General features: G+C 37.7%; 1 protein-coding gene, 1 long non-coding RNA gene and 1 pseudogene across 2 annotated transcripts; 1 reads left to right on the top strand and 2 right to left on the bottom strand.

Annotated features, from left to right (window-relative positions):
* Window positions 1-1,805: 1,805 nt before the first annotated feature.
* Window positions 1,806-22,769, bottom strand: LOC113737729 (eugenol synthase 1-like). The gene is made up of 6 exons (XM_072056133.1): window positions 22,751-22,769; window positions 21,253-21,416; window positions 13,898-14,032; window positions 2,532-2,769; window positions 2,191-2,394; window positions 1,806-2,091 (listed from the first exon to the last, which is right to left on the bottom strand). Exons 1-6 carry the CDS (start codon window positions 22,767-22,769, stop codon window positions 1,928-1,930), a joined length of 924 nt encoding a protein of 307 aa, XP_071912234.1. The 3' UTR covers window positions 1,806-1,927.
* LOC140009850 (uncharacterized) lies at window positions 8,238-12,244 on the bottom strand. Its single transcript, XR_011817255.1, has 3 exons — window positions 11,813-12,244; window positions 9,570-9,650; window positions 8,238-8,399 (listed from the first exon to the last, which is right to left on the bottom strand). It is a non-coding gene; the product is annotated as an uncharacterized lncRNA (long non-coding RNA).
* Window positions 14,279-20,736, top strand: LOC113731044 (V-type proton ATPase 16 kDa proteolipid subunit-like; annotated as a pseudogene).
* Window positions 22,770-24,726: the final 1,957 nt, after the last annotated feature.

Here is a 24,726-nt window from a genome sequence, read left to right as displayed (position 1 = left end):
ATATAGTGAGTTTCATTATGTTAAGATTTAGTACTAAAATGGTAAATTTCATAACTACTTCAAACTTACCATTTTATTAGGAGATCTTACCACTTTAGTTGGAAAAGTTACGTATATCTCTGGACGTACTTTTTAATTCACAACAAAATGTTGGCGTAAGGCACTTCACTGTCGCAAAAGAAATGCAAACCTTGTGTTGCCGGTCAACTATAATTATTTTATGGATTTTTCTAACAGGTGTCTATTGAACACTTGTTAACACACCTAAAATTTACATAACCTACCATGTATATATATGCACATATTAACAATTATTATCCTCCCTTACATTTATATATTTTTTCTATTTAATCATACCTAACCTCTCTTATATTTGTTTTACTTTTTCTAATTATTCTTACATTTTAAAATAGGGCAAAACACCTCAGCGACCATTAAACTATTAATCGAATCGCCTTTTGACCATCAAATAATTTTTCATTATAATTTGACTATTAAGTGTTAATTATATTCGATGAATTTTGCAGTTGGTGAAAATACATACATTTAGTACTATTTATCTAGAAAGAGGAAGGGTGCAGCTGTTGCCATCAAGATAATTAAAAGGAGATGTTTTGCTGGAACTTAATAGAGCAAGGGAATAGGGTCGAGTTAGTGGTGGACAAAAATACCCCTGAGTGTTCTAATTATTTGGTACACTAAAAGTTAAAATCTACAAAATGGCCACAATTGTATTGATTAGTTAGTTAAGTGGCTAATTTATTACGAAAAAAATTATTTGATGGTCAAAAGTTGACCCGGACAATAGTTTAATGGCCACTGAGATTTTTTTACCCTTTAAAAAATATGAAACATGAAATATATCTTAATGGATGTCCATTAAACAGACCCTTAGTTTATTATTCAATCACCTGACGACTAGTTACCATAGCACTGTGCGTAGTTAAATTAGAAGAATGTAGATTGCCTCCAACAATTTTAGTCAAACAGAAAAAACATTGACGCCAATTCTTACGTCTCCTTGAATATCAGCATCTAATACCTGGCTTGTGATGACTTTCAATTTAAAATTAGTGCTTACTGGCCCACTTAACTGCCACAAAAGTGTATAAATATGATAATTCTTGCAGTCTTCCTACCAGAATATTTTTAACTTTAAAATTAGCAATGGAGAAAATTATCAGTTGAGGACAGTTTACCAGGTCGAATGTTCCTGGAATCTTGATGTTTAAAATGCAGATCTAAGAAGATTTTATGATGTTTAGGGCAATGCAAGCAACAGATTAGGCGTCTCTAGAATTTTAAATAATGTCACTGACGAAGACGAATGAGTAATCAAACAGAAAAGCTTTGAGGTCAATTAGCAACGAATTTATCACGAATGTTAGCACCTAATAGATGGAGGCTTGATTATCTTCCATGTTATTGATCTTGCTTTTTGGTCCACTTAGAAGCCAAACCGTGACAAGTGTAGTTCCTGGAAGTGTTCTCAGAACACATTTAAATTAAACTCATTTGCCAAACAGGCTCGTATGGATAACCAGTGTTCGTTATACTAATTGCATCTTGAAATGTTGATGTATTTTGAAAAATTATTTAATTTTAAAATAATAAATTTTCATGTCAAATTATAAGAATTTTAAGTTATTCAAGAAATTTTCCAATAAAAATTGGGAAGTATAATATAATTTAGAATTAATCAAAATAGAAGGTGATTGTAACTTGCACAATAGTATTCTAATAACAACTCCTCGTATTTCTTGAAACTTGTGTTAATAGATGAAGTAAAACCAAATGTAGCTGAATTATTTAACAAAGATCATTACAAGAAATTCAACACAAAAAATTCAACACCAAGGCTCGGTAGGACAAAGCTTGTCAACCAATTATTCCAGGCCATGTCCATATCAGAAGACTGGTAAACTTCTTAGACGAATTGATGAAGGAACTCCTCGACAGTGGTGTACTTGACATCAGGATAAAGCTCTGAAGTCTCTACACCGAAAGATGGCTCAATTGGAAAGTTGGAAGTACCATTTACCAGAATTGCATGGTTAATTGATAATATGGCGTCGAGTGGACTTGGAGCCTCTGCGAAGAAATGGTCCATCAGAAATTTGTGCACCAATAATTCATACAATAAGATTTGCTAAGAAGAATTAAGGAAATTGAAATCAAACTTCTTGTCACCTTGGATGTTCTTTAGGAGTTGTTCCTCAGAAATGTATTCCGTCTCCAGCGTTTTACCAATCTTCTTCTCCCATATGGCCACTAACTCATTAAATGATGCACGATTCTTAGGAGGATTAATGTAGACAACTTTGTTCAATGTTCTTGGATCATGAACGGTTTTGATGGTGAAGGTACCAACGTCATGTTCTCCATTGAAAATAACTGCAATTGAAACATTAAAAAAAAAAAAATTAAAGCACCAACGTACAATATAGGGGATAAGTTGGGCAGAGGATAAGAACATTTTGATCAGGTGAAGTAGGTGAAAATGAACAACCGAGTGCTGTTGTTTGCCCTACCTTTGGCATTTCCATCTCCCAAGATGACAACTTTATCTCGTGGTGGAGCAGTGGCTCCTTGCTGTGCAAAGGTTGAAAGAAAATATCCAGCAAAAGCGTTAGATGCGATACAGGTGTAAGGAATCCTCGCTGCCTCAGTAGCTCTACGAATCTGAGACTTTGCTACAAATCCAAACTTGACAGGCCCAACTGCATCTTGGCGATCCACATCAACTTCAAACTCTGAAGGGTAGAATCTCTGATAATTTCACCAAATCATGTATCAGAATTTGATACACGAGAAAGGGCTTGTGCATGGGATTGGCGTGTGTGCATGGGGTTGCATGTGCGTGCATGGGGTTAGTACAGCTGGAGTTAGTTACAATTAGTTAGTCAGTGATCTATACGCATCTTATGACGTCAGTCAACGTCATAAGTTTGTAAGTTTGTTAGCCGCCTCACGAGCACCACCTGACTCACGTATTAAATAGGGAAAGCTGGAGGGCTATGGGGGATATTCCATTTTGTAAAATCACAATTTACATTCATCTGTAATTCCTTTCTTTCTGTCAATTCAATCAATAACAATTCTCTGGTTTTCGGATCACTTCTCCATCATTTCTGTGGTCCCTAGATCAGAGATTCCTGACCTCCACTGCTCTTTGCATCAGTGGTATCAGAGCTGGGTCACGCCAGCTCAATTCTTCAATGGCAGAGGGCACTAGGTCGCAGGATGTCCGGAAGATCGAGGAGCACGTCAGATCCATGCTGAAGGAGCAACAGGAGCAGTTCGAGAGGGAAATGACGGCTCTGCGGAATCTGGTGATCGAATTACACACACAGAAGGCTCAGGGGGAAGGAAATGGCTCTTCTCCTCGCAACTCAGATACTCAAACCAGCAGCAGGGGCGGATATCAGGTTCCTTCTCGCCTATCACGAATTGATTTCCCGAGATTCAATGGAGAAGATTTTAGAGGGTGGTTGTACAAGAGCGAGCAGTTTTTTGAGGTGGACGAGACTCCTAACTCGGTGAAGGTTAAAATAGCTGCGATGAATTTAGAAGGTAAGGCTCTGCAATGGCACCAAATTTTTATGAAAGCAAGACTTACACGTGAGTTTCCTACCTGGGAAGAGTATGTGAGAGAGCTGTCTTCACGGTTTGGGGATTCTCTGTATGATGATCCAATGGGGGAGCTGAAGAGCTTGAAGCAATCCGGATCGGTACAGGAGTACCACGATGTGTTCGAGGAACTTCTCAATAGGGTGGATCTGCCAGAGGATTACGCTACGAGCCAGAAATTCAGTTGACGGTGCGAATGTTTATGCCTAAGAATGTGCAGCATGCTCGAATCTTAGCCAAAATTGAAGAGGCAAAAATATCGGTGCAGTCAAAAGGAAAGGTAATATCCAAACCGTTCGTGAACTACTCCGACCGCTCTAATACGTTACCGTTCCATGTGAATGTCCCTAGTCATAAATGGAAAACAGACTCTAAGGCAGTACTGCCCCTACCGACGTTGCCAGCTCTTCCTAGCAATGAAAGACAGCAAGAGTGGAGTGCTAAAAGGCCATTCAGGAGGTTAAGTAGGGCAGAAATGGATGAAAAAAGGGCAAAGGGGTTATGTTTTTGGTGCGATGAGAGGTTTACAGCGGGGCATAGGTGTGGAAGTAAGCAATTCCATAGGTTGGAGGTTTGGGATGATACGCCGGAAAAGGAGGAAACGGATACTGAACGGGAGGAGAATGTCGTGGACGAGGGACAGTTAGCTCATATTTCCCTACATGCCATGACCAACATGGCTGTCCCCAATTTTAAGACCATGAGGGTCACGGGACATGTGGGAAGGCAGTCTGTGAATATTTTCATAGATTGTGGCAGCTCACATAATTTCATTCACCCTTCGGTAGTGCAAAAATTGGGGCTGATCACACGAGGGGTGGAGCCACTAACGGTAGAGGTCGCAGATGGGAATAAGCTGACTACCCACGACCTTTGCCCAGGTTTTTTCTGGAAAATGCAAGGTCAGGAATTCAAGGCTGATTTGTTGGTATTACCGGTAGGGGGGTGTGAAATAGTTCTAGGAATGCAATGGTTAACCACCATTGGTGAGGTGAAGTGGAACTTCCGTGACCTCAGGATGGAATTCATGCAAAATGGTCACAAAGTGGTTTTGAGAGGAATGAAACACTATGGGTTGCAGTTTGTGAGGCAAAAGAAAATGCAGAAACTATTGCGGAAACCTGAGCAAATTGCAGGGGCGCAACTATGCATGATCAGAATGATTCAGGAGCCGGAGCCAGAACCATTATCTCTTTTCACTATCACGGCTGGAACTAATGGAGGACAGGATGGTGACTCGCTGGACCTTGAATCTTTGCTGAGTGAGTATGATGATCTGTTCCAGGAACCTAATGGCTTGCCCCCTGCACGATTGCACGACCATAGGATTGTCCTAAAGGATGGCACTGAACCGGTCAATGTGAGGCCCTATAGGTACCCTGCCTTCCAGAAAGGTGAAATTGAAAAACTGGTAGCAGAAATGCTTGCAAGTGGGATTGTGAGGGTTAGCTCTAGCCCTTTCTCCTCTCCAGTAGTTTTGGTGAAAAAGAAAGACGGATCCTGGAGAATGTGTGTTGATTATCGGCAGCTGAACAGTGCCACTATAAAGAATAAATTTCCTATTCCGCTAATAGAAGAATTGCTGGATGAACTCTTTGGAGCCAAGCTCTTTACCAAATTAGACTTGCGGGCTGGATATCACCAGATTAGGATGAAGGCGGAAGATGTGGAGAAAACAGCTTTCAGAACACATGATGGCCATTATGAATTCTTAGTTATGCCCTTTGGGCTAACTAATGCCCCGTCCACATTTCAAGGTCTGATGAATGATATCTTCAGGCCCTTTCTAAGGAAATTTATTTTGGTTTTCTTTGATGACATTCTGGTATACAGTGGTGATTGGAAGGAGCACCTGCAGCAGCTGAGACTTGTGTTTGGACTATTGAGAAGGCATGAATTAAAGGTAAAACGGAGCAAGTGTGGGTTTGCTCAGCAGCAGATCGACTACTTAGGGCATATTATCAATGCAGAAGGTGTCCAGGCTGATCCTCAGAAAACTGCTGCCATGAGAAATTGGCCAATACCGCAGACAGTCAAGGAGCTGCGAGGATTTCTGGGTCTTACGGGTTACTATGGGAGGTTCATACGGGACTATGGTAAGATTACTAAACCACTGACAGACTTGTTAAAAAAGAATTAGTTTCAGTGGCATGATGGGGCTACTCAAGCTTTTAGAAGATTACAGGAAGTCATGAGCAGTCCCCCTGTTCTAGCTCTACCAGATTTTACTCGAGCATTCATTGTGGAGACCGATGCTTCAGGAAGTGGGATTGGGGCGGTGTTGATGCAAGAAGGGAGACCCCTAGCTTTTTTTAGTAAGGCACTGGGGACCAAACATCAAGCTCTGTCCGTATATGAAAAGGAAATGTTGGCCATAGTCACTGCGGTCTTGAAGTGGAGAGCTTATTTGGTGGGAAGGCATTTCGTTATCAAAACTGATCATCAAAGTTTGAAGTATATAATGGAGCAACGGGTACATACACCACTGCAGCAGAAGTGGATAGCCAAGTTGATGGGATATGACTATGAGGTGCAGTATAAGAAGGGAAGTGACAACATTGTAGCGGATGCGTTGTCCCGACAGCCACAAGATGGCAATTTGCTGTACACTTTGGTTACTGTTACCACTCCTCTCACCCAGGATATACGACAAAGTTGGCAACAAGATGCGGTAGTACAGGAGTTGATCCAAAAGCTGAACAGCAATAGTCTGCATTCTAGCAATTATTCTTGGCAGCAAGGGGTGTTAAGGAGGAGAGGCAAGTTGGTGGTTGGCAATGATCAGTCTTTACGAAACAGGTTGATTGCTTTGTGGCACTCAAGTTCACAAGGGGGGCATTCGGGAATAGAAGTCACTTACAGGAGACTTAAGCAGGTCTTGTACTGGCCAGGTATGTTCAAGGATGTAGGCCATTTTGTAGCAGCCTGTGATGTTTGTCAGCGAAATAAGTCAGATAATGCAGCTTACCCTGGCCTCTTACAACCTTTACCTATACCAGAGAAGATTTGGACTAACATCTCTATGGATTTTATTGACGGCTTACCCCTTTCCCATGGCAGGAAGGTGATCTTGGTGGTGGTGGATAGGCTCAGCAAATACGCTCACTTCATTGCTGTGACTCATCCCTATACGGCCATTTCAATTGCCCAGCTGTTCATGGACCAGGTTTACCGGCTACATGGTCTTCCTCAGACCATTATCAGTGATCGAGACCCCATTTTCTTGAGTTCCTTCTGGCAGGAAATTTTCAGATTGCAACATGTTCAGCTGAACATGTCCACCTCTTACCATCCTCAAAGTGACGGCCAGACAGAGGTAGTTAACAGATGCTTAGAGAACTATTTGCGGTGCATGACCGGTGATCATCCCAAAGATTGGAGTTTATGGCTGCCAATGGCTGAGTATTGGTATAATACAAATTTTCATTCCTCTGCCAAGTTCACCCCTTATGAGATTGTCTATGGCCAGCCTCCTCCACTGCACAGCCCTTACTTACCTGAAGCCACGGTAGTTGAATCTGTAGACAGGAGCCTACATGCAAGGGAGAAGGTCATCCACTCCCTGCGGCATAATCTGTCCAAGGCTCAACATAGGATGAAGCAGTTGGCGGATAGACACAGGTCGGAGAGGGTGTTTGATGTGGGTGATTGGGTTTATGTCAAGCTTCAACCTTACAGGCAGCACACTCTGCGCTCTCATCACTGCCAGAAGTTATCTCCTCGTTATTTTGGTCCATTTCAAGTGACGGCAAAGGTAGGTGCGATGGCATACAAATTAGCCTTGCCATCTCACGTTCGCATACATGACACTTTCCATGTCTCCTTGCTCAAGAGGAAGGTCGGCACAGGGTCTATTTCAGCTCAGATTCCCGCTGGAATTACACACCAAGGGCAGTTACTGCTGGAGCCCATTGCAGTTCTGGACCGCCGTTTGGTCAAGCGTGGAAGAGTGGCGGCGACGCAGGTGCTGGTTCACTGGAGTAACAGTTTTCCCGAGGATGCCACCTGGGAGTACTTGCAAGACTTGCGGCTACAGTTCCCTCATTTCAATCCTTGAGGACAAGGAGTGTTTGAGGGGAGGGTATTGATACACGAGAAAGGGCTTGTGCATGGGATTGGCATGTGTGCATGGGGTTGCATGTGCGTGCATGGGGTTAGTACAGCTGGAGTTAGTTACAATTAGTTAGTCAGTGATCTATACGCATCTTATGACGTCAGTCAACGTCATAAGTTTGTAAGTTTGTTAGCCGCCTCACGAGCACCACCTGACTCACGTATTAAATAGGGAAAGCTGGAGGGCTATGGGGGATATTCCATTTTGTAAAATCACAATTTACATTCATCTGTAATTCCTTTCTTTCTGTCAATTCAATCAATAACAATTCTCTGGTTTTCGGATCACTTCTCCATCATTTCTGTGGTCCCTAGATCAGAGATTCCTGACCTCCACTGCTCTTTGCATCAGAATTTGGGAATGATAGTGTAACGCCCCCACTTCTCCCTAAGGCGAACCAAAGGGTATCCGCGGGACGCCTGCCTAGCTCTCGCCAGGACTCACTACAATCCATCATTCAAAAGCTCGAAATACTTTAAGTAACTTCAATACATAATTAAAGTACTCCAAATATCTCACACTTACAATTATGCAGCTTCCAAACTTAAATACAACCCAACGGAAAAGGGTACAATAGCCATCCGTTATAATATAATTTAAAGTTTTCAAAAGAAAACAATCTAGTACTACTCACGAGCACCCTTGGTCTCGAACCCTGTAAAAGAAAACCACAACGTGGGATGAGCTACACAGCCCAGTGAAGTTCCAATACACTCTAACAGTTCAAATAAATCAAGTAAGTTGGGCATATCATATGCATGGTTCAATGTTACACAATGGCGTGTTATCATGAGGTGATAATCATTGTACGAGTAATTTGAGACATTTATCATGGTATGAGACATTTATCATGAGACAGGTATCATGATATAAGTACATTGGTCAGGTAACAGGTATGGAGCATATCACAGGCATAGTTCAGGATTTCATGTTGACATTTTAGCATTAAACAATTATCATGATACAAGGTAAACATATACGGTAGGATACGGTGTTCCAGTGGAACTCTGTCGGTCATCTGCACCTTATGACTTCTGATCCCCACGGTACGGTCTGGCCATCGCCTTATCCCTCCAGTGGTAATACTCGAGTATACCGAAACGGTGGCCCAGGGTTCCAACCTACCCGACCGAACCCAGTCCTGGCTCGAGTAGGTCAGTAACCAAGGGCAGGGCCCAAGTTCAGCTTAGAGCTTACAACATGCACAGGTAACCAAGTAATTCGACAAAAGGTAAAATTCATCATTTGAGTAGGTCGAGTGAGGTAAAGTACACACTCGCCTAATAATGATGGACAGCTTCATATAACATGTGATTCATGATAATCAAGTAATCAGGTGGTCAAGTAACCAAGTAAGTTGGTGATCACGTAAGCAGATAACCAAATAAGCAAGTAACCAAATAGATTAGAAAACGGTAAGTAAACACGGTTAACGGTAAACGGTTAACGGTAGTAATTACGGTTAATTGGTAGACATATGTCATTTCAATAGGCCGCCATTGGCCGTTTTTCACTTTCACCACGTAAGAGTCGAGGAGATTTACTCCAACCGACTTATGCTTCCATAGCATAATTAATCATTTAAACACATCATGTAAATATGCTCTCCAAACATTTCATATCTAGTATTTCAAGTAATCACATAAGTATGCTCTTTAAGCATTTCATATCGAATAGTTCAAATATACCTACTTCAGGTGTTTCATGTCGAGTAATTCAAGTATACATTATTCAAATGTGCATGAGTGTGGTAAATACTTAATGACCATGGGTTAAGCATGTCATAGACTTATTCCAATTACATATTCCTATATGGAACACTCACCTAGTCAAAACAAGCGAGTAGTTCTTAAACAAGCGTCTTAGGTGTCCGCTCCGAGTTCCTCTGGGAGATTCCCTCGAGTGCCTGAGCAAACAATAATCAACTACCACTCAAAATCATTCTAATTATCGAGGAAAATTGTACACTAGTACAATCTAAGAAATTAACGCAGAGACAAGTCTAAGAGTTCGTGTAACTCGAGGTTCAAAAGTGGGTTTTAAAATACAAGACAAATCTGATTTCCATCTTTGAAATCAAATGTAAAACGATCAAATGATATTGAAGGAAAATGGAGGGTTTGAAACCCTTAGTTTCCTTTAAGTTAGAAAATTCCAGATTTAACAAGCAATATTTGAAAAATCATATTTCACTCTCCACAAGTCCAAAATTGGAAAACTTGGTACTGTTGGAATCCTCTTTCAATGTACTAAAAGTTCTTAGAAGACACTTTTCCACGAATGTAAGTGAAAGGCACTCAAATTTTGGCTCAAAGTTGGTAACTTGAATTACCAAGACAGATTTAAGTTGGTTTTTGGCCAACTTTAGAAATTCGGCAAAAATTCACTTGTTTTGAACTAACCTTTGAAATTTGGAAATCAATTAGTGTTGCAATCCAAGAGTATAACAAAACAAGCGGAACGAGAAACGGAGTTTCGAGCACCAAGATATAGTACCTCCAAGTTGCTGAAAAAGTTAAGACTGTTGGGCTATTTTCCAGGTTTAAAACTAGATTTGAAATATCATTTGGTCATCAAGTTGGCATTAGAAATACATCAAACTTGGTACACTAAATCTTCCATGTGTGAACAACATTTCTACTAAGTTTCGTACAAAAACTCTCACGGTAAGGTAGTCATTAAAACAACCAAAGTTTATGAAGAGTTTCAAGGCTAAACTACCTTCTCACTTTTCTTTCGTTTACAAACTTTTTGTACCATGAAATCAGTTCCAAATCTCTCCATTATTGAAACCAAGAGTTCATAAACATCCACTGAGCAATTTAAAGACCATTGACATCCAAATTCTAGAAATAAAACTCTCCAAATCAGATTTGACCATTTGGCTAAGAGAAAACGAAAAGTTTTCCAGATTCGATGAGCGAATTTTGTGACATCATTTGCATATCAAAATGGTCTTAGAATATTACCAAATTTTGTACAATTAAACCTCCATATGAGGATTACTCTTCTATCAAATTTCATTTGAAAATTCACACGGGAAGGTAGTTAACTAAACCATCAAAGTTCAGGAAATTTCCCAAGGTAAAACTGTCTTCTAGCTCTTCTTTCCTTTTTAAACATTTTGTCCAAAGCAACCAACCCAAATCTGGTTTATTTGTGAAAAAAAGTCCAAGGAACATCTAATCTAAAGTTTGGTAGATGTCGGACATCAAAGTTTCCAAAACAACAAGTCCCAAATCATTGTTAGTTACAAATCTGTCCAAGTGGAAAATTCTATCACTGTAGCAGTTTCAAACTTTGGCCACAACTCACTCCATTCAACTTGGAATTGGGCGTGGTTGATGGCGTTGGAAAGCTCTCTTCTAAAGCTGAATTTTCTCAGAAGAAACCATTTTCAAATTCCATTCACAAATAGCTCGTTTTTGAGCATCAAGAAGCAATTTCTGTCCTGTCTCCTGGAGAGCAACGAAACAGGACAGTGATATTCAATCGAATGGTGTGGCTCACTCAAGTGGAACCAGAATGTGAAATTGGTACCGATGGAAAGCTAGGAATGTCTAGTTTCCAATGCCGCAAACGGCACTTGATTTCGACATCGGAACAAAGAGTTATGGCCGTTACAAAATGACTGCCTGGGCAATACGGGATTCATTTTCCAGTTTTGCTAACTTTGGAAATCAACTCATTTGACCAACCAAATCATGTTATTTTTCAATGAAATTTTGTACACACTTACAATAATAGATAAAAAACATAATCAATTCATTAGAATCTCAAAATCTGGCACGAAAACGGTCGGACAAGGCAGGGGTAAAACGGTCACTTTTGCTCCAAGCACCTCCTTTGATTTTCTACAACAATACAACATTAATCTACTAATATAAGCACTAAACCACCATTAATTTCATCATCCAACATCAAATCAGCAACAACCCAAGAGTGGGAGTTCATAGAGCCCACTTTCACATTTTATACCATAAACAAGACTACCCACATGATTATATAACCTTATATGTGCAATAAATCTTACAAAAACTAAGATCTATGGGTTGGATGATTTGCTACCTTCTTGGATGATTAGATCAGAAATTTTGGTCACTCTTTGCTCCAGAAAACCGTGGCTTTTCAGCTCCCTTTTGCAGCTCAAAATACTCCTCAAGTGTTAAGCTAAGTGTAGTTCGAATTTGGAGTGAATTGGAAGAGGTTTGGTGAAGATTTGATGGAGGAATTGGAAGAACTCTTGAGCTGTTTTTCTTGCTTTGTTGTTCGGCCAGATGAGGGAGCAAGAGAGAGAAATTGTGGTCTGAAATGAGGCTTCCAAAGGAAGCTTAATGACTAAGGATTGGGTGCACAAAAGTCAACCGCAAAAAGTGCGCGCACGCGCGCGTTTTGTGCTCGATTCCTCTCGCGTTTGTTTCACTAGTGTACTAAACTTCTAATGCATTTATATTCATATAAATATTATTCACTCTTAATTGTCCCAAAATAAGGGTCTAAAGTTCCTCAATTTAAATTGCGCGTGTGAAAACGCGTATCTCCAATTTAAGCGCAATAACGCGAAACTTCCGAGAAATTCTTATAACGATAGTACTAATAACTATCACTTGAGTATTTAAACATTAAAATGCCTAATTTAGGTCCATTGTACATGTCTCCAATATTTCAAACCTATTGTACTCTCAATCGATCAAGATTTCCAAAGACGTGTTCACTATTTTTACAAAACGAGCTTCCGAAAATTAATTTTTGAAACAAGTCATTTTAAAAATATAATGAAACTATATTTCCATGTAATTAGGTCTCAAGAGCTTAGAAAATAATATTCGGAGTAAAAGACCAAATAAATAATTAAATAAGCTAGAAATAGGAGATTAAATAAGTAAATTTTGCGAGTCCTCACAGATAGTTGATAAAAACTGACACAAATTGTGCTCTTATGAAATTTCATTCCAATCTGCAATCTTTTGTCGAATTCAAAGATTGTGAAGATCACAATTGTTTCTCCCGAGGACTAAAACATCCTCAATTAACTGCTGCCCAATATGTAGGCTTAAAATCGATTGAAATTTCAATTGTGCAAATTGGCCAATTATTCTTAGTTGCATCTCCACTCTGAAATTGGGGAAGTACCATATGCATGATTTCTCGTGTATTATCAAGTTCTACGAACGACACATAACAACCTTTAAATTTACTATGAGATTGTTTGGCAAGTGAGTTCTTTATCAAAATTTTCCCTTATAAGTTTTTTAACAATTTTAATTAAAATAACCTCAATAAACTCTTTAAAATTTTTAAAATACACACCTCAAAAGACCAAAAAATACAATAAATTTCCCGTTCTTTCTTTTCTCCTTCTTCTCTCCCTCCATATCAACCCACCCTCCTCTCCCTTCCTTCGGCCTCCTCCCTCTCCCTCAACCCCCTCTAATTGGGGATGAGGGTTAAGGAAAGGGAGAGAGGAAGGAGGAAGGAGGAAGGAGAGGAGAGTGAAGGAGAAGATAGGGAAGAGAAGAGCGGGAAAAAAAAGACGGGTGAGGTGGTGGCGGCAAGTAGTGATGGTATCCAGTGGTTGGTGGTGGGGATGGAGGGAAGGAAGGGAGGAAGAGGTAGAAGAAAGGGAAAAGGAAAAACAAGGAGGAAGAGGAAAGGAAAACAAAACAAGAAAAGAAAAAGAAAATATTTTTCAAAAACCATATGAGTGTGTTTGGAATGCACATTATTTACACTTTATTTATACACATTGATTTGCTCGCATCATCAATGTATTTTTTAATCACTATTTTATCTCACCTACGTCACATCAAAAAAATGCTACTGTATTTTTCACAAAATTATCTCAAATAATTTACAATCCAAACACACTAATAATATTACAAAAATTTTTCTACGATTTCTACGATAAGTTACAATAAATTTTACTTCAAACACCCAAAAAAAACTCTCTTAGACGGTTAAAACCTTTAATTATGTAAATTGCAGCGCCAAGAACCTACCGTGAGCATGCCCGAGGAAATTGTGTCAGTGCTCATTAGCAATTACAGCATCAACGTAGCAGCGTAGATAGAATAACCCAAGAAAAACAACATAAGTAATCAAGTACACTCGCCTATGAGAATCATTAGTAACAAGACTACATAAACAACACACCTTGACATTTCCAGCTTCTTTAATTGCGTCAATGATCTTCCCCTGATCATCCAATTGATTTTGACCAACAGTTGATATGACCACATCCACCTGCTTTATGGCCTTCACTAAACTTTCATGATCATACAAGTCACCCTGCTCCAAGAAAGAATTCCAATATCAAGAACAAAAATAAGCATCACTAGTTAAAAGTGAAAAAAAAAAAAAGAGAATCCCAATTGACAACACTGTCAAATCACTACTACAAAAATAGTCTTTAATGACACATTTATTATGACACTTTTAGAAAAATGTCATAATACAATCTTAATATGACATGCAATAGGAATGGTCATTAAAAAGAAAAAGAAGACACCATAACAACATCGTAATGGTTGGAAACAGATTGAAAAAAAAAACAGAAAATGCTAAAACTCTCCACTAAGGCGCCTTTTTTTCAAAAAATTTGTAAGCCCTTCTCCAGAACCTACTTGATCTCAAACTCTACTCTTTCATCCCCCAATTTTTCCTCTCCGGATAAAACCAATCATTCCAATTGAAACGTGTGATCTAGAGCGGAACAGCGCAGCAGTGTCAAAACACCCAAAATTACCAATCGGATCGCTGCAATAGAGAGAGAGAGAGAGAGCCCCCAATTCCGGAAAGCTCTTTCGATCGAATTTCCGATCAATTTTCTAGTTTGTAACCTAAAAGCGATCTTAATCTGAAGAAAAATGTCATCAACTTTTAGCGGCGATGAAATTGCTCCTTTTTTTGGCTTCCTCGGCGCGGCTGCCGCCCTTGTCTTCTCCTGTACGATCCCTAACCCTAACATAGATAACTACGTTTACATTTTTTTTTATCAAATTTCATGTCGATTTATGTTTTTCATTTTTCCTATTTATTATGGGAATTTAGGCATGGGAGCTGCTTATGGGACAGCGAAGAGTGGGTAGGAGTGGAATCAGTGGGGGTGATGCGGCCAGAGCTTGTGATGAAGTCGATCGTCCCGGTTGTTATGGCTGGTGTGCTGGGTATCTATGGTTTGATTATTGCTGTCATCATCAGTACTGGAATTAATCCTAAGACCAAAGCTTGTTACCTCTTTGATGGCTATGCACATCTTTCTTCTGGCTTGGCTTGCGGTCTCGCTGGCCTTTCCGCGGAAATGGCCATCAGAATTGTCGGTGATGCTGGTGTCAGGTAGTTTAACTTGTTTTTGTCCTGATTAAAGAGATGTATTGTCTATTTGTGTTGGTTCTTGCAGCTATTTTTTTTGCTGATGTTTGTAAATTGTGCTTCTATTGGTTGGATATCTGTGTCTAACTAACTAACTTACATTTAGTTTAGGCCTTTTTTGTTTGAAACATATATCGGTTTCACTTTTTGGAGCTTGTTTCTGCTCATTTTGCTGGGATTTCAGGATAGAGTCCCTTGTAGAATAGTAGAGCTCATGAGAATACACGGTACTTCTAACAGATGTTATAAGGTACATGTTAGTATGGGATAAGCCTACTGCATCTGAGATTGTTTGACTCTAATTAGGGGCTTGTCTTCCTAGAAAACTATGTGAATGTGTTATGCATTTCTGGTCTCCATGTTTTATTGTAACTTTACTTCAGGGTTAATTCGCATTTCCATATTGTATTACTATTCGTGCTCCTTATCTTGTGGAATTTCTGGTTTTGTAATAAATCAGCCTGCTATTTATTGTTGCCTCTTGAATTTCACTAGAAACCTAAAGATCATGAAGTGAAGTATGGTAGTTGCCTTTTTGCATTTCAACCTGCATTAGATAGATGATTATTAATGAACTTCGATAGCTGACAAACTAGTGGTTTTGTTGACTTTCTAAACATAGTAGCTCTGTACCATTAGTAGACAAACATGTAGAGATCGTAAGCTGATGTGAAGAAACTTGATTTTGTTGCAAAGATGAAGGTAGTAAGTAAAATTATGAAACTATAATTATGAGAAACTGTCTCAAATGCCATTGTAAAGGGCATGTATTAAGTTAGAGGATCCAAGGGTCTTGGGTAGGCCTGACTTCCTCAATGCCCAGATTCTACTACCCAATTGGCAAGCTCAATGTCAATGTCAGTGCCCAGATATGTTGTTCCTTATATTAAAGTACCTAATACTTTCCAGTTTCTTTGTATTTTAATATTTGTTTCATGAACCTACTTTTCAATGTAGTTGTGTTAAAAAATAAAAAGGAAGAACAAGAAGAAAGAAAGAAAGAGAGACTTGAATCTCTGATGCTTTACATAACTTAAAATATTCCTTATCATAAAATACTTATGGCGGGTAAACATGCAAAAAAGAAAAGTAAGTGTTGTGAGGTTACTTTGAAGGACTACTCATTAGTGATTGTGTCCTTCTATTGCTTGTTTCAATTGATAAACTTCTTGCTCTACTTATTACAACCTGTCAGTCACCTTTGGGTTGTAATTAGTAAAATGGTTTCCCACTCTAGGCATAGTCTTTAAACTTAGAACAGAAAAGCTTTTAGTTTGATTTTTGTTCATTTATGATTTATGATGAATCTCCTTGGCTCAACAGTTATCATGCAGTTATGCACCATTAGTGATTTTCTGTATCTAACGTTACTTATTTTATGTCCACTATCAAGTGTGCTTCAGAATTTTTATGTTACTACTGCAAAGCAAATGCACAACAGCCAAAGCTTTTTTGTTGGGATTATCCTTTCTTCCCGAGCAGGCCAATCCAGAGCTGATTGAGAATTTTTATTCCAGTTTAACTTATAAGCTGGAATATTTTTGCTTGTCCACGTGTGGGGATCGGAGTTATGCTAGTCACGGAGTGGATTCTTTTTCTCTTATATTTGCTTGTGTTTCTTATTCATCATCTCATTTGCCTGTGTGAATTGTAATTTGTCTTGTTTGGTTTACGACACTTGTAGGTAAGTATTGAAGAAAACTAAAGCATGTGAGGACTCGCAAAAACTATTATTTTATGCCTAATTTATGGCTTAATAAATTATTTAATTGGGTTTTAATTCCAAGGAATATTTTCTAGTCTTATTAGACCTAAATAAGTGGTAGTATATCTTCATTATATTTTTAGAATGATTCGTTTCGAAAATTAATTTCCTAGAGCGCGTTTAGTAAAAATAGTGAATAGTACTTGGAGATTTTATCCGCGTAGTAGCACGATAAGCTTGGAATATTGGAGACTTGTACTATGGTCCTAAAATAGGTAATTTTATGAATAAATATTCAAGTGATAGTTAGTAGTGCAATCGTTATAAGAATTTTCCGAAAGTTTCGCGTTATAGCGTTAAATTTGACGGTACGCGTTTTCACGCGCGCGACTTCAATTGAGGGACTTTAGACCCTTATTTCGGGACAATTAAGAGTGAATAATATTTACATGAATATATATGCCTTGGAGGTTTAGTGCACTAGTGAACCAAACGCGCGAGAAAATCGAGCCGTAATCGCACCAAACGGCCCCTAATGAGAGTTGACTTTTGGGTGAATTACCACCACTTATTTCACCTTCTCTTGGAAGCTAAAGGAAGTCAGATTTCCCTCCATTTTCTCTCTCCTCACAGCCGACCAAACTCCCTCCTCTCTCTAACACAATTGCTTCAAAAATTCTGCTCACTAATCTCACTCAAAACCACCCCAAATCATCTCCAAATTTAACCAAACTTGCACCACACCTAGCTTGACACTTGAGGATCATCTTGAGCTGCAAACAAGGGCTGGAAATCACGGTTTCTTGGAGCTTTAAGAGGGCCGAAAATTCTGACCTTGCAAACCAAAGGAGTAGGTAATGATCAACCCTTGGATTCTTATCTTTTGGAGATTATATGGCAAGATTAAACTCATGCATGCACTTAGTTACTTGATTATGGTGTAAAAATGTGATTGTGGGCTCTTGGAATTCCCACACTTGGGTTGTTGTTGCTGATTTGATGATTGATGGTGATTATATTGTTGGTTTAGTGGTTATAATGATGCATTAGTGGTGGGTAATTAGTAGGAACTTCATTGGGTGTAAGAAGCTAAAATTTCCGATTTTGCCCCTGCCATGTTCGGCCATTTCCAGGCCAATTTTTAATGGTTTAATTGCTTGAATTGGATGTTTGTAGGATGTATTAGATGTGTGAAAAATTTCATTTAAAAATAATGAGGTTTGAATGGGCAAATGATTTTTTTTTAGAAACCAGCAAATCTGGAAAACTGATTCGCGTATGCTCTGACCAGCAGTAGTATTTTGGCTATAACTCTGTCCTCGGATGTCGAAATCATGTGCCGTCGGTGGCGTTTGAAACTAGACATTCCTAGCTTTAATTTGGTATATAATGCACGTTCTGATTCTTTGTGAGCAAGCCGAACGAAATGTATTAAGTTCGCTGTCCTGTTACTCTGTTCATCTGGAATGAGGTGTTCAGGCAGCAACTTGATACCCGAATTTGAACCAGATGGGTGCCGAATTTGGAAACGATTTCTTCTGTGATATTTTAACTCTATGAATTTATTTTCCAACGGCGTAAGCCATGCTCGATTTCGAGCTATAATGACTGAGTTGTGACTGAAACAAGTGGACTGCTCTGTTTTGGAAAACCCTAATGTTTGGACTGGTTTGGAACCAAATCTTGGAGTGAACTTGTTAGTTGATGTTTTTGATATTAAACACTTACCAAAGATATTATGGGTGTATCTTAGACCCTTATTTTACAAATGAACCATGGTTGGATAACTTTCTTGGTTAAACGATTGGAAATTTGGAAAATGAAAGTCAAAGGCAGATTGCCTTAGGATTTTTCTTGAACTTTGGTTGGCTAATTAACTACCTTGCCGAAGGTATTTTTCCCCGAAATTCGATATAGGGATACTTTCCATATAGTATTGAAATACTGCCAATTTTGGTGCCAATTCAAGTTCGTTTCGATACCCAATTGAATTACTAAAGTTAGAGGTTCAAATCTGGAAAATTCTCATCCAGTCTTGAATTTGCTCAACTTCGGGCTACCGTATCTCGGTGCTCGAAACTCCGATTCTTGATCCGCTTGTTTTGTCATACACTTCACTTGCAACACTAATTGAGCTGAAAATTTCAGAGGCCGGTTTGCAACGTGTGAATCGTGCCGAATCTCCAAAGTTGGCCGAAATCCAACTTAATTCTGCCATGAAAACCAACCCTGCGTCTTCAAGCCCATTTTTGACCACTTTTCACTTCGATTCATGGAAAAGTTTCTTCTAGGAACTTATAGTACTCTCTCAGAGGATTCCAACGGTATAAAGTTTTCCAATTCTCGACTTATACCGAGCGAGTTACGATTTTTCAAAGATTTAGGATAAAACTGAAATTCTCACATTTCAAGGCAAAGGAGTTTTTCCAAAACTCTTAATTCTCGTAGTATTATTCAAACGTTTTGCCCTCGATTTTCATGATAAAAACTCAAATAATATTGTACCTAATAAAAGGCAAGTTGAACCTCGATTTACGTGTAATTGAGGTTCCTTTTTGCAAAATAATTCTTAGATTGTACTAGTGTACAATCTTCCTTGATAAGTGGGTTAATTGTGTGATTATCCACTATTAAATTGCCAGGCGCACAAGGAGACCTTCAAGAGGATCTCACCGTGGACACTTGAACTTCCGGAAAATAATTCTTATTGAATTGCTCGGTGAGTGTCAAGTGTGTGAATTTTGATACTTGCTTATTTGTGGTATTTGTTGAAAGTTTTAAAAATAAGGGCGGGTGCGTACTTTATCGCACTCGTTCTAATTTCAAATGAATGAATGAAACGTATTGAATGAATGAATGAAATGCAATGTTATGTCATGAATGCTTATGTCGTTGGAGTGAACCTCCTCGACTTTCAAATGAATTGGGGACGCCCAAACTCATAGGCCGTCCTTAGACTCGAGCCAGCAATGGGCTTGGTCGGGGATTTGGACGAGCCATGAGATACACATAAACTCAACCTAATAAGAGGTCTTGCTTGGCATACTCGTAGAGTATCGCCCAATAATAGACTTGTGGGCCCTTGGGGCGTACGGTGGACGGAGGAAAGTAAGTGGTGATCTACGGAAATGGAAATACCGACCCGGTTGACAGGAGGGTCAATGCGGGAAGGTATACGAATGACAACGGCAGATCAAGTGGAACTTAGCTCCTGAGAGCTACTATATCCTTGAATTGTTTCTGATTACTTTTCCTGTTTGAATAATTGATTATTGAAAAGACATGGTTTTATTTATTAAATTGGGTTTGTTATTTGACTAAGTGCTTGCATGTGTGTTTTTGGCCTCACGAGCGTTTCGCTCACCCTATAGTTTTGTTTTCCTTAACAGGACCGACTCTTGGAGAAATATGGAGAAACCATCCGTTGTAATTTTGTTAAAACTCCTGTTATATATTTTGACTAGGCCCTGGTTTGGGTTGTACTTTTGGAAATTGTAAACTTGAAAAGTTTGGGCCCTGATGTGTACTTTGAATTTAAGTCGTTTCATGATTACCCGATGTGCTGGTTATACATTAAGTGACTTATTAAGCTTGAACGCTTCCGCATTATTGTATTCATGTTGTTCTCATCGAAGTGATTAGTTCGGTTTGAAATTGAATGGAATTGCTTGAGTCCTGGCGTGAGTTGGGCAGGCGTCCGCGGATACCCTTTGGTCCGCCTTAGGGAGATGTGGGGCGTCACAAAGCAACATTGGGTCAAGTGGCAGTTTTTTGAAGACATCTTCCTTGCTTTGTAGTTGAGTTGCTGTTGAAGGTGTCCTTCATATGTACACGACTAATTTAAAATCATCTAAATTAGTATGTAATTTGTAGACACTTTTGGTGTGGATTTTTTGGATGATGTACTTTTGCTCAATTTTGGATGATTGTATTGCTTCTTTTATATTATTGTACTAGCTACGTTACAATCCTTCAAAATTTAGGATCTGAGATGCTTGTGCAGCAGGATGAAATGTGATTTCTGACGTTAGATAATATGCAACAGGAAGTTGGAACACTTTAATTTGGATGCTATACTAACAAGTAGAAAATGTCATAAAGGCTTGATCTAGTTACTCTTCAAAAGTGTCATAATATTTCTATCTACTTATATTAAAAAAGTGTTGTGATATGTTATTGTACTCAAGCATTTCTTGTCATTATAAAGTGTCATAATAGGCATAAATAATGACATTTAATAATGTCATAATAATGATAAATTGGGACACTTAAAACTGTTATAAACCTATCGTGACGCGAGAATGGATGACGCTTTCAGTAGAGCGTCATTATAGCCTAAACGTCATGATATAGATCTATAATGACGCTTTTGAATGTCATAAAAGGACACTTTTGTAGTAGTGAATTAATTGAAAAAATTAACGCTTCTTACATGAACCAGAGTTGCGCCGGAGTTCTTGAAGCCTTCAACAATTTTTCCCTTAATAGGATCAGAAACTGTAGATTCTCTAACCAGAACAAAGGTCGGATGGCCAGCCTTAACACTTGCCTCAACCATAAACTTGCCAATATATCCCGTTCCACCGATGATCAAATCTTGCTTTTTCCTGCCATTCTTGAATATTCTGAGATATCTAAAAATGAAATCTTTTTATAACAATAGGGGAGGTGACTGTAATTGTTAGAAACCTAAGATGAGGTTTATGAAGTTATCCCCTTGCTTAATACTTTGTTATGTCATTTCCTTATTATATTCACTCTTAAATCAACTGTCCACTATGCTACTGCACTGGGCCCGCTCTTGCTTATACCAATGTTTTGAAAATCGAACCGGACCGGCCGGTTCGACAGGTTGAACCGCGAACCGGCCATGGCACCGGTCCGGTTTAATGTCATAGTTGACTTTGTCAGAAAACCGATCAAGAACCGGTCAAATCGTAAACCCGCGATTGAACCGGTTTTCAACCTTCCTCTTTTTTTTTTCCAATTTTTTTTTTGGCAAAATACAGCTATCAAGATTCGAACTCAAGACCTTTGTAATAGAAGACCAATGTATTAACCATTGCACCATCACATCTTATTAGTTTTTTTTGATAATTTATTTATATAAAGCAAATACTTATATTTTTTTCCCATTTTTCTTACAAAATCTCATCCTCTCATGGCTCTTTCTTTTTAATTTTCAACTCTCTCTCTCTCTCTCTCTCTCTATCTTCTTTTTTTTGTCACTCCCTTTTTAATCAAACCTCTTTATTTTTAATTTATTGATGTTTTCTTCCATATTTTAATTTGGTTTTTGTCCATTAAATTGAAAAAAGTTAAAAAAGAATTATTTTTTTAACCCAAATTATTTAATGTTACAACCACTCACTTTTATCTCATTTTTTGTTTCTTATCAAGTTTACATTTCTATTTTCGATTTTCTTGACTTCTTTCGAACTCCAAACTTCCTTTTTTAAATTGCAATCTCTAAAACGTAAATTAAAATTTAAGTTCACAATATCTAAATTTTCATAGACGTGAATTTTGTATAATTTCAAAATATTGTGATATTTTTGGATTGGATTTAGACATAATTGAAATCGAGATGAAATTTATTTATTTTAACTTATAATTTAAAAAATTTATTTTTAAAAAATAGTAAACCTTCCAAGTTATTAAAAAATAGTAAACCTTTCATCATATAAAGTATTAAATTAATCCATTACATATCTTATTTTGTACATACATATATATATTTATATAAATAATTTTTTAAAAAATTCATTGAATCGAGATTGAACCGGTCCGATCAATTGAACCTTAATCCTTTCACTTCACCGGTTCAATTAACGGTCCGATTTTTAAAACATTGGCTTATACTCTTCCGGTTTGCAATCGGGAGCGGGTGGGTCAACTACTCCAAACAGGGGAGCACCGGGGCATTGAACATTTCCCACGGGCCGACATGCCACATCAGCTTGGGACGCTTGTCAAAAACTATTGGAAGTGGCGGCTTTTCAGTTGGTGAAGATATGTGCACGATAGTGGCATCCACTATACTGTGTTCCGGTCTTCCACTGCTTAAATAGTGTTCCTCAGCATGTCATCGTCCCCAGACTTCATCCTTTTCCTGTTCCTCCGTATCAGTTTAAAAAACTCTCCATAACCCACAATTTTACAAATTTTAAGTAAAAAGTGGGTGTTAAAAAAAAAAGACAACCATAGTTTGCAAATATTTCTTTATCCAAAAGTCTTAACATCATCTCAATTGATACGTTAGATTCAATATCTAGATCATTTAAATGGAATGTTTGCTTGGTTTTATAAATAGCAGACAAATACAAATGCATTTGTTAAAACAGTTTCTTCACAAGTTTCTTATCAAAGAAAGAAAAAGAAGTCCAAACATAAAAAAATGATGCCTTGAAACATGGTATAAATTTTGCTGTAAAGAAATACCTTAAAATTTTTTACTTAGCAAGTAATACTTATATTTGATTTTTTTTGGTCATTTAATTTGTTTTCTAAATCTAATAGGGGCAACATAGGATATTCATTATACTCTTTGTACTTACATCATCATCTATTACCAAAATGTACTTTTTAGGGAAGGTTTTTGTAATTTTTCAAACCTTAAAAGAGAGAGTTGCAATAATTACAAATCTTACGGGAGGTTTATAAAATTATCCCATGAGCAAAAGCATATAATGGCTAAGCAATCCATCATCTTGTTAAATAACGTCTGCTTATTTTGGCATTGACCTAGACCAAGTATATCTCCTTCAAAACTAAATGAAAATTCGCAATCATTCATCCTTTTGTTGACGTAATATAAACTTTTAGAGGCAAAAGCATATATGACACAAATAACCAAAAAGGATAATTTCAAAAACATCCCATCAAATTTTTGGCAATGTCACCTATCACCCTTGAAATTTCAAAATTAAGCACTTGACTCCTTTATTTTCAATTTTTTTAACAGTGTAATCCATTTCAATATATACTATTAAAATACTCATTTTAAGAAAGAGGACGTAGTTTCTTTCCAATGTTGCTCTTCGCTTGTCTTATTGTTACAAAATAAAAAGTATATTAATCAAAAATTAAACAAAAAGACAAAAGTTTGAAGATGTAAATATTGATGGAATAAAATAAAGCAGTTGCAACCATAAGTATAATTTTTTAAAGTACAACAAAAGAAGAAATAATTTAAAATGTTTTCAATCTACAAAATCGTGTGTTGTTGCATTCAACTTTTAGGTGTTATAATAGGGGGTCAATTATTTTGATGAAAGGGTAGATTTCTTCTACTAAATTGCTACAATTTATCGGGTTGATTATGATTTTAAAGCTTAAAACTGGATCCATCTTAATTTTTGTTGAAATTCTAATTGGATGTCTTTTAGGCCAAATCAAAAGTTTTTTGCTTTTATGTAAGCTATTTTGAGTGAATTTGAGAAGTTTTTAAATTATTTAGCATTTTCATTTTTTATCTATATCGATGGCTTGGAAAAAAAAATATATATATATATATATATAAAGGAAAAGTGTTTAAAAACATATTTGAGATGGCTAACACAAATTTATTTGAAATGCTCACAGGTTGCAAAACAAAGTTATTTCCTTTTATGTAGTATTATAGATGATTTTATTCATAAGTTCTAAATTTTTAATTTCTTTTGTCTAAATTATAAAATAAAGTTTTTTAAAAGATCTCATAACCCCAATAAAAACTTATAATTTGCCTTTAATGAAGTAAATTTCATAAATTCTCAAAAGTTGTTGAATTTCAGGTTAGTTTGTCATGACACTTAAGGGAACATAACCAAAGGGCAAATTGGAATGAAATCATCTATGCACTCCACACATTAGTTTTTTAATATTATAATTTTAATTGGGTTGATAATGTTACACAAGTCTGAAA

The sequence above is a fragment of the Coffea arabica genome, chromosome 1c (genome assembly GCF_036785885.1).
Source record: "Coffea arabica cultivar ET-39 chromosome 1c, Coffea Arabica ET-39 HiFi, whole genome shotgun sequence".
In the NCBI taxonomy this organism is placed as follows: Eukaryota; Viridiplantae; Streptophyta; class Magnoliopsida; order Gentianales; family Rubiaceae; genus Coffea; species Coffea arabica.
This window is presented reverse-complemented; position numbering and strand designations above follow the sequence as displayed.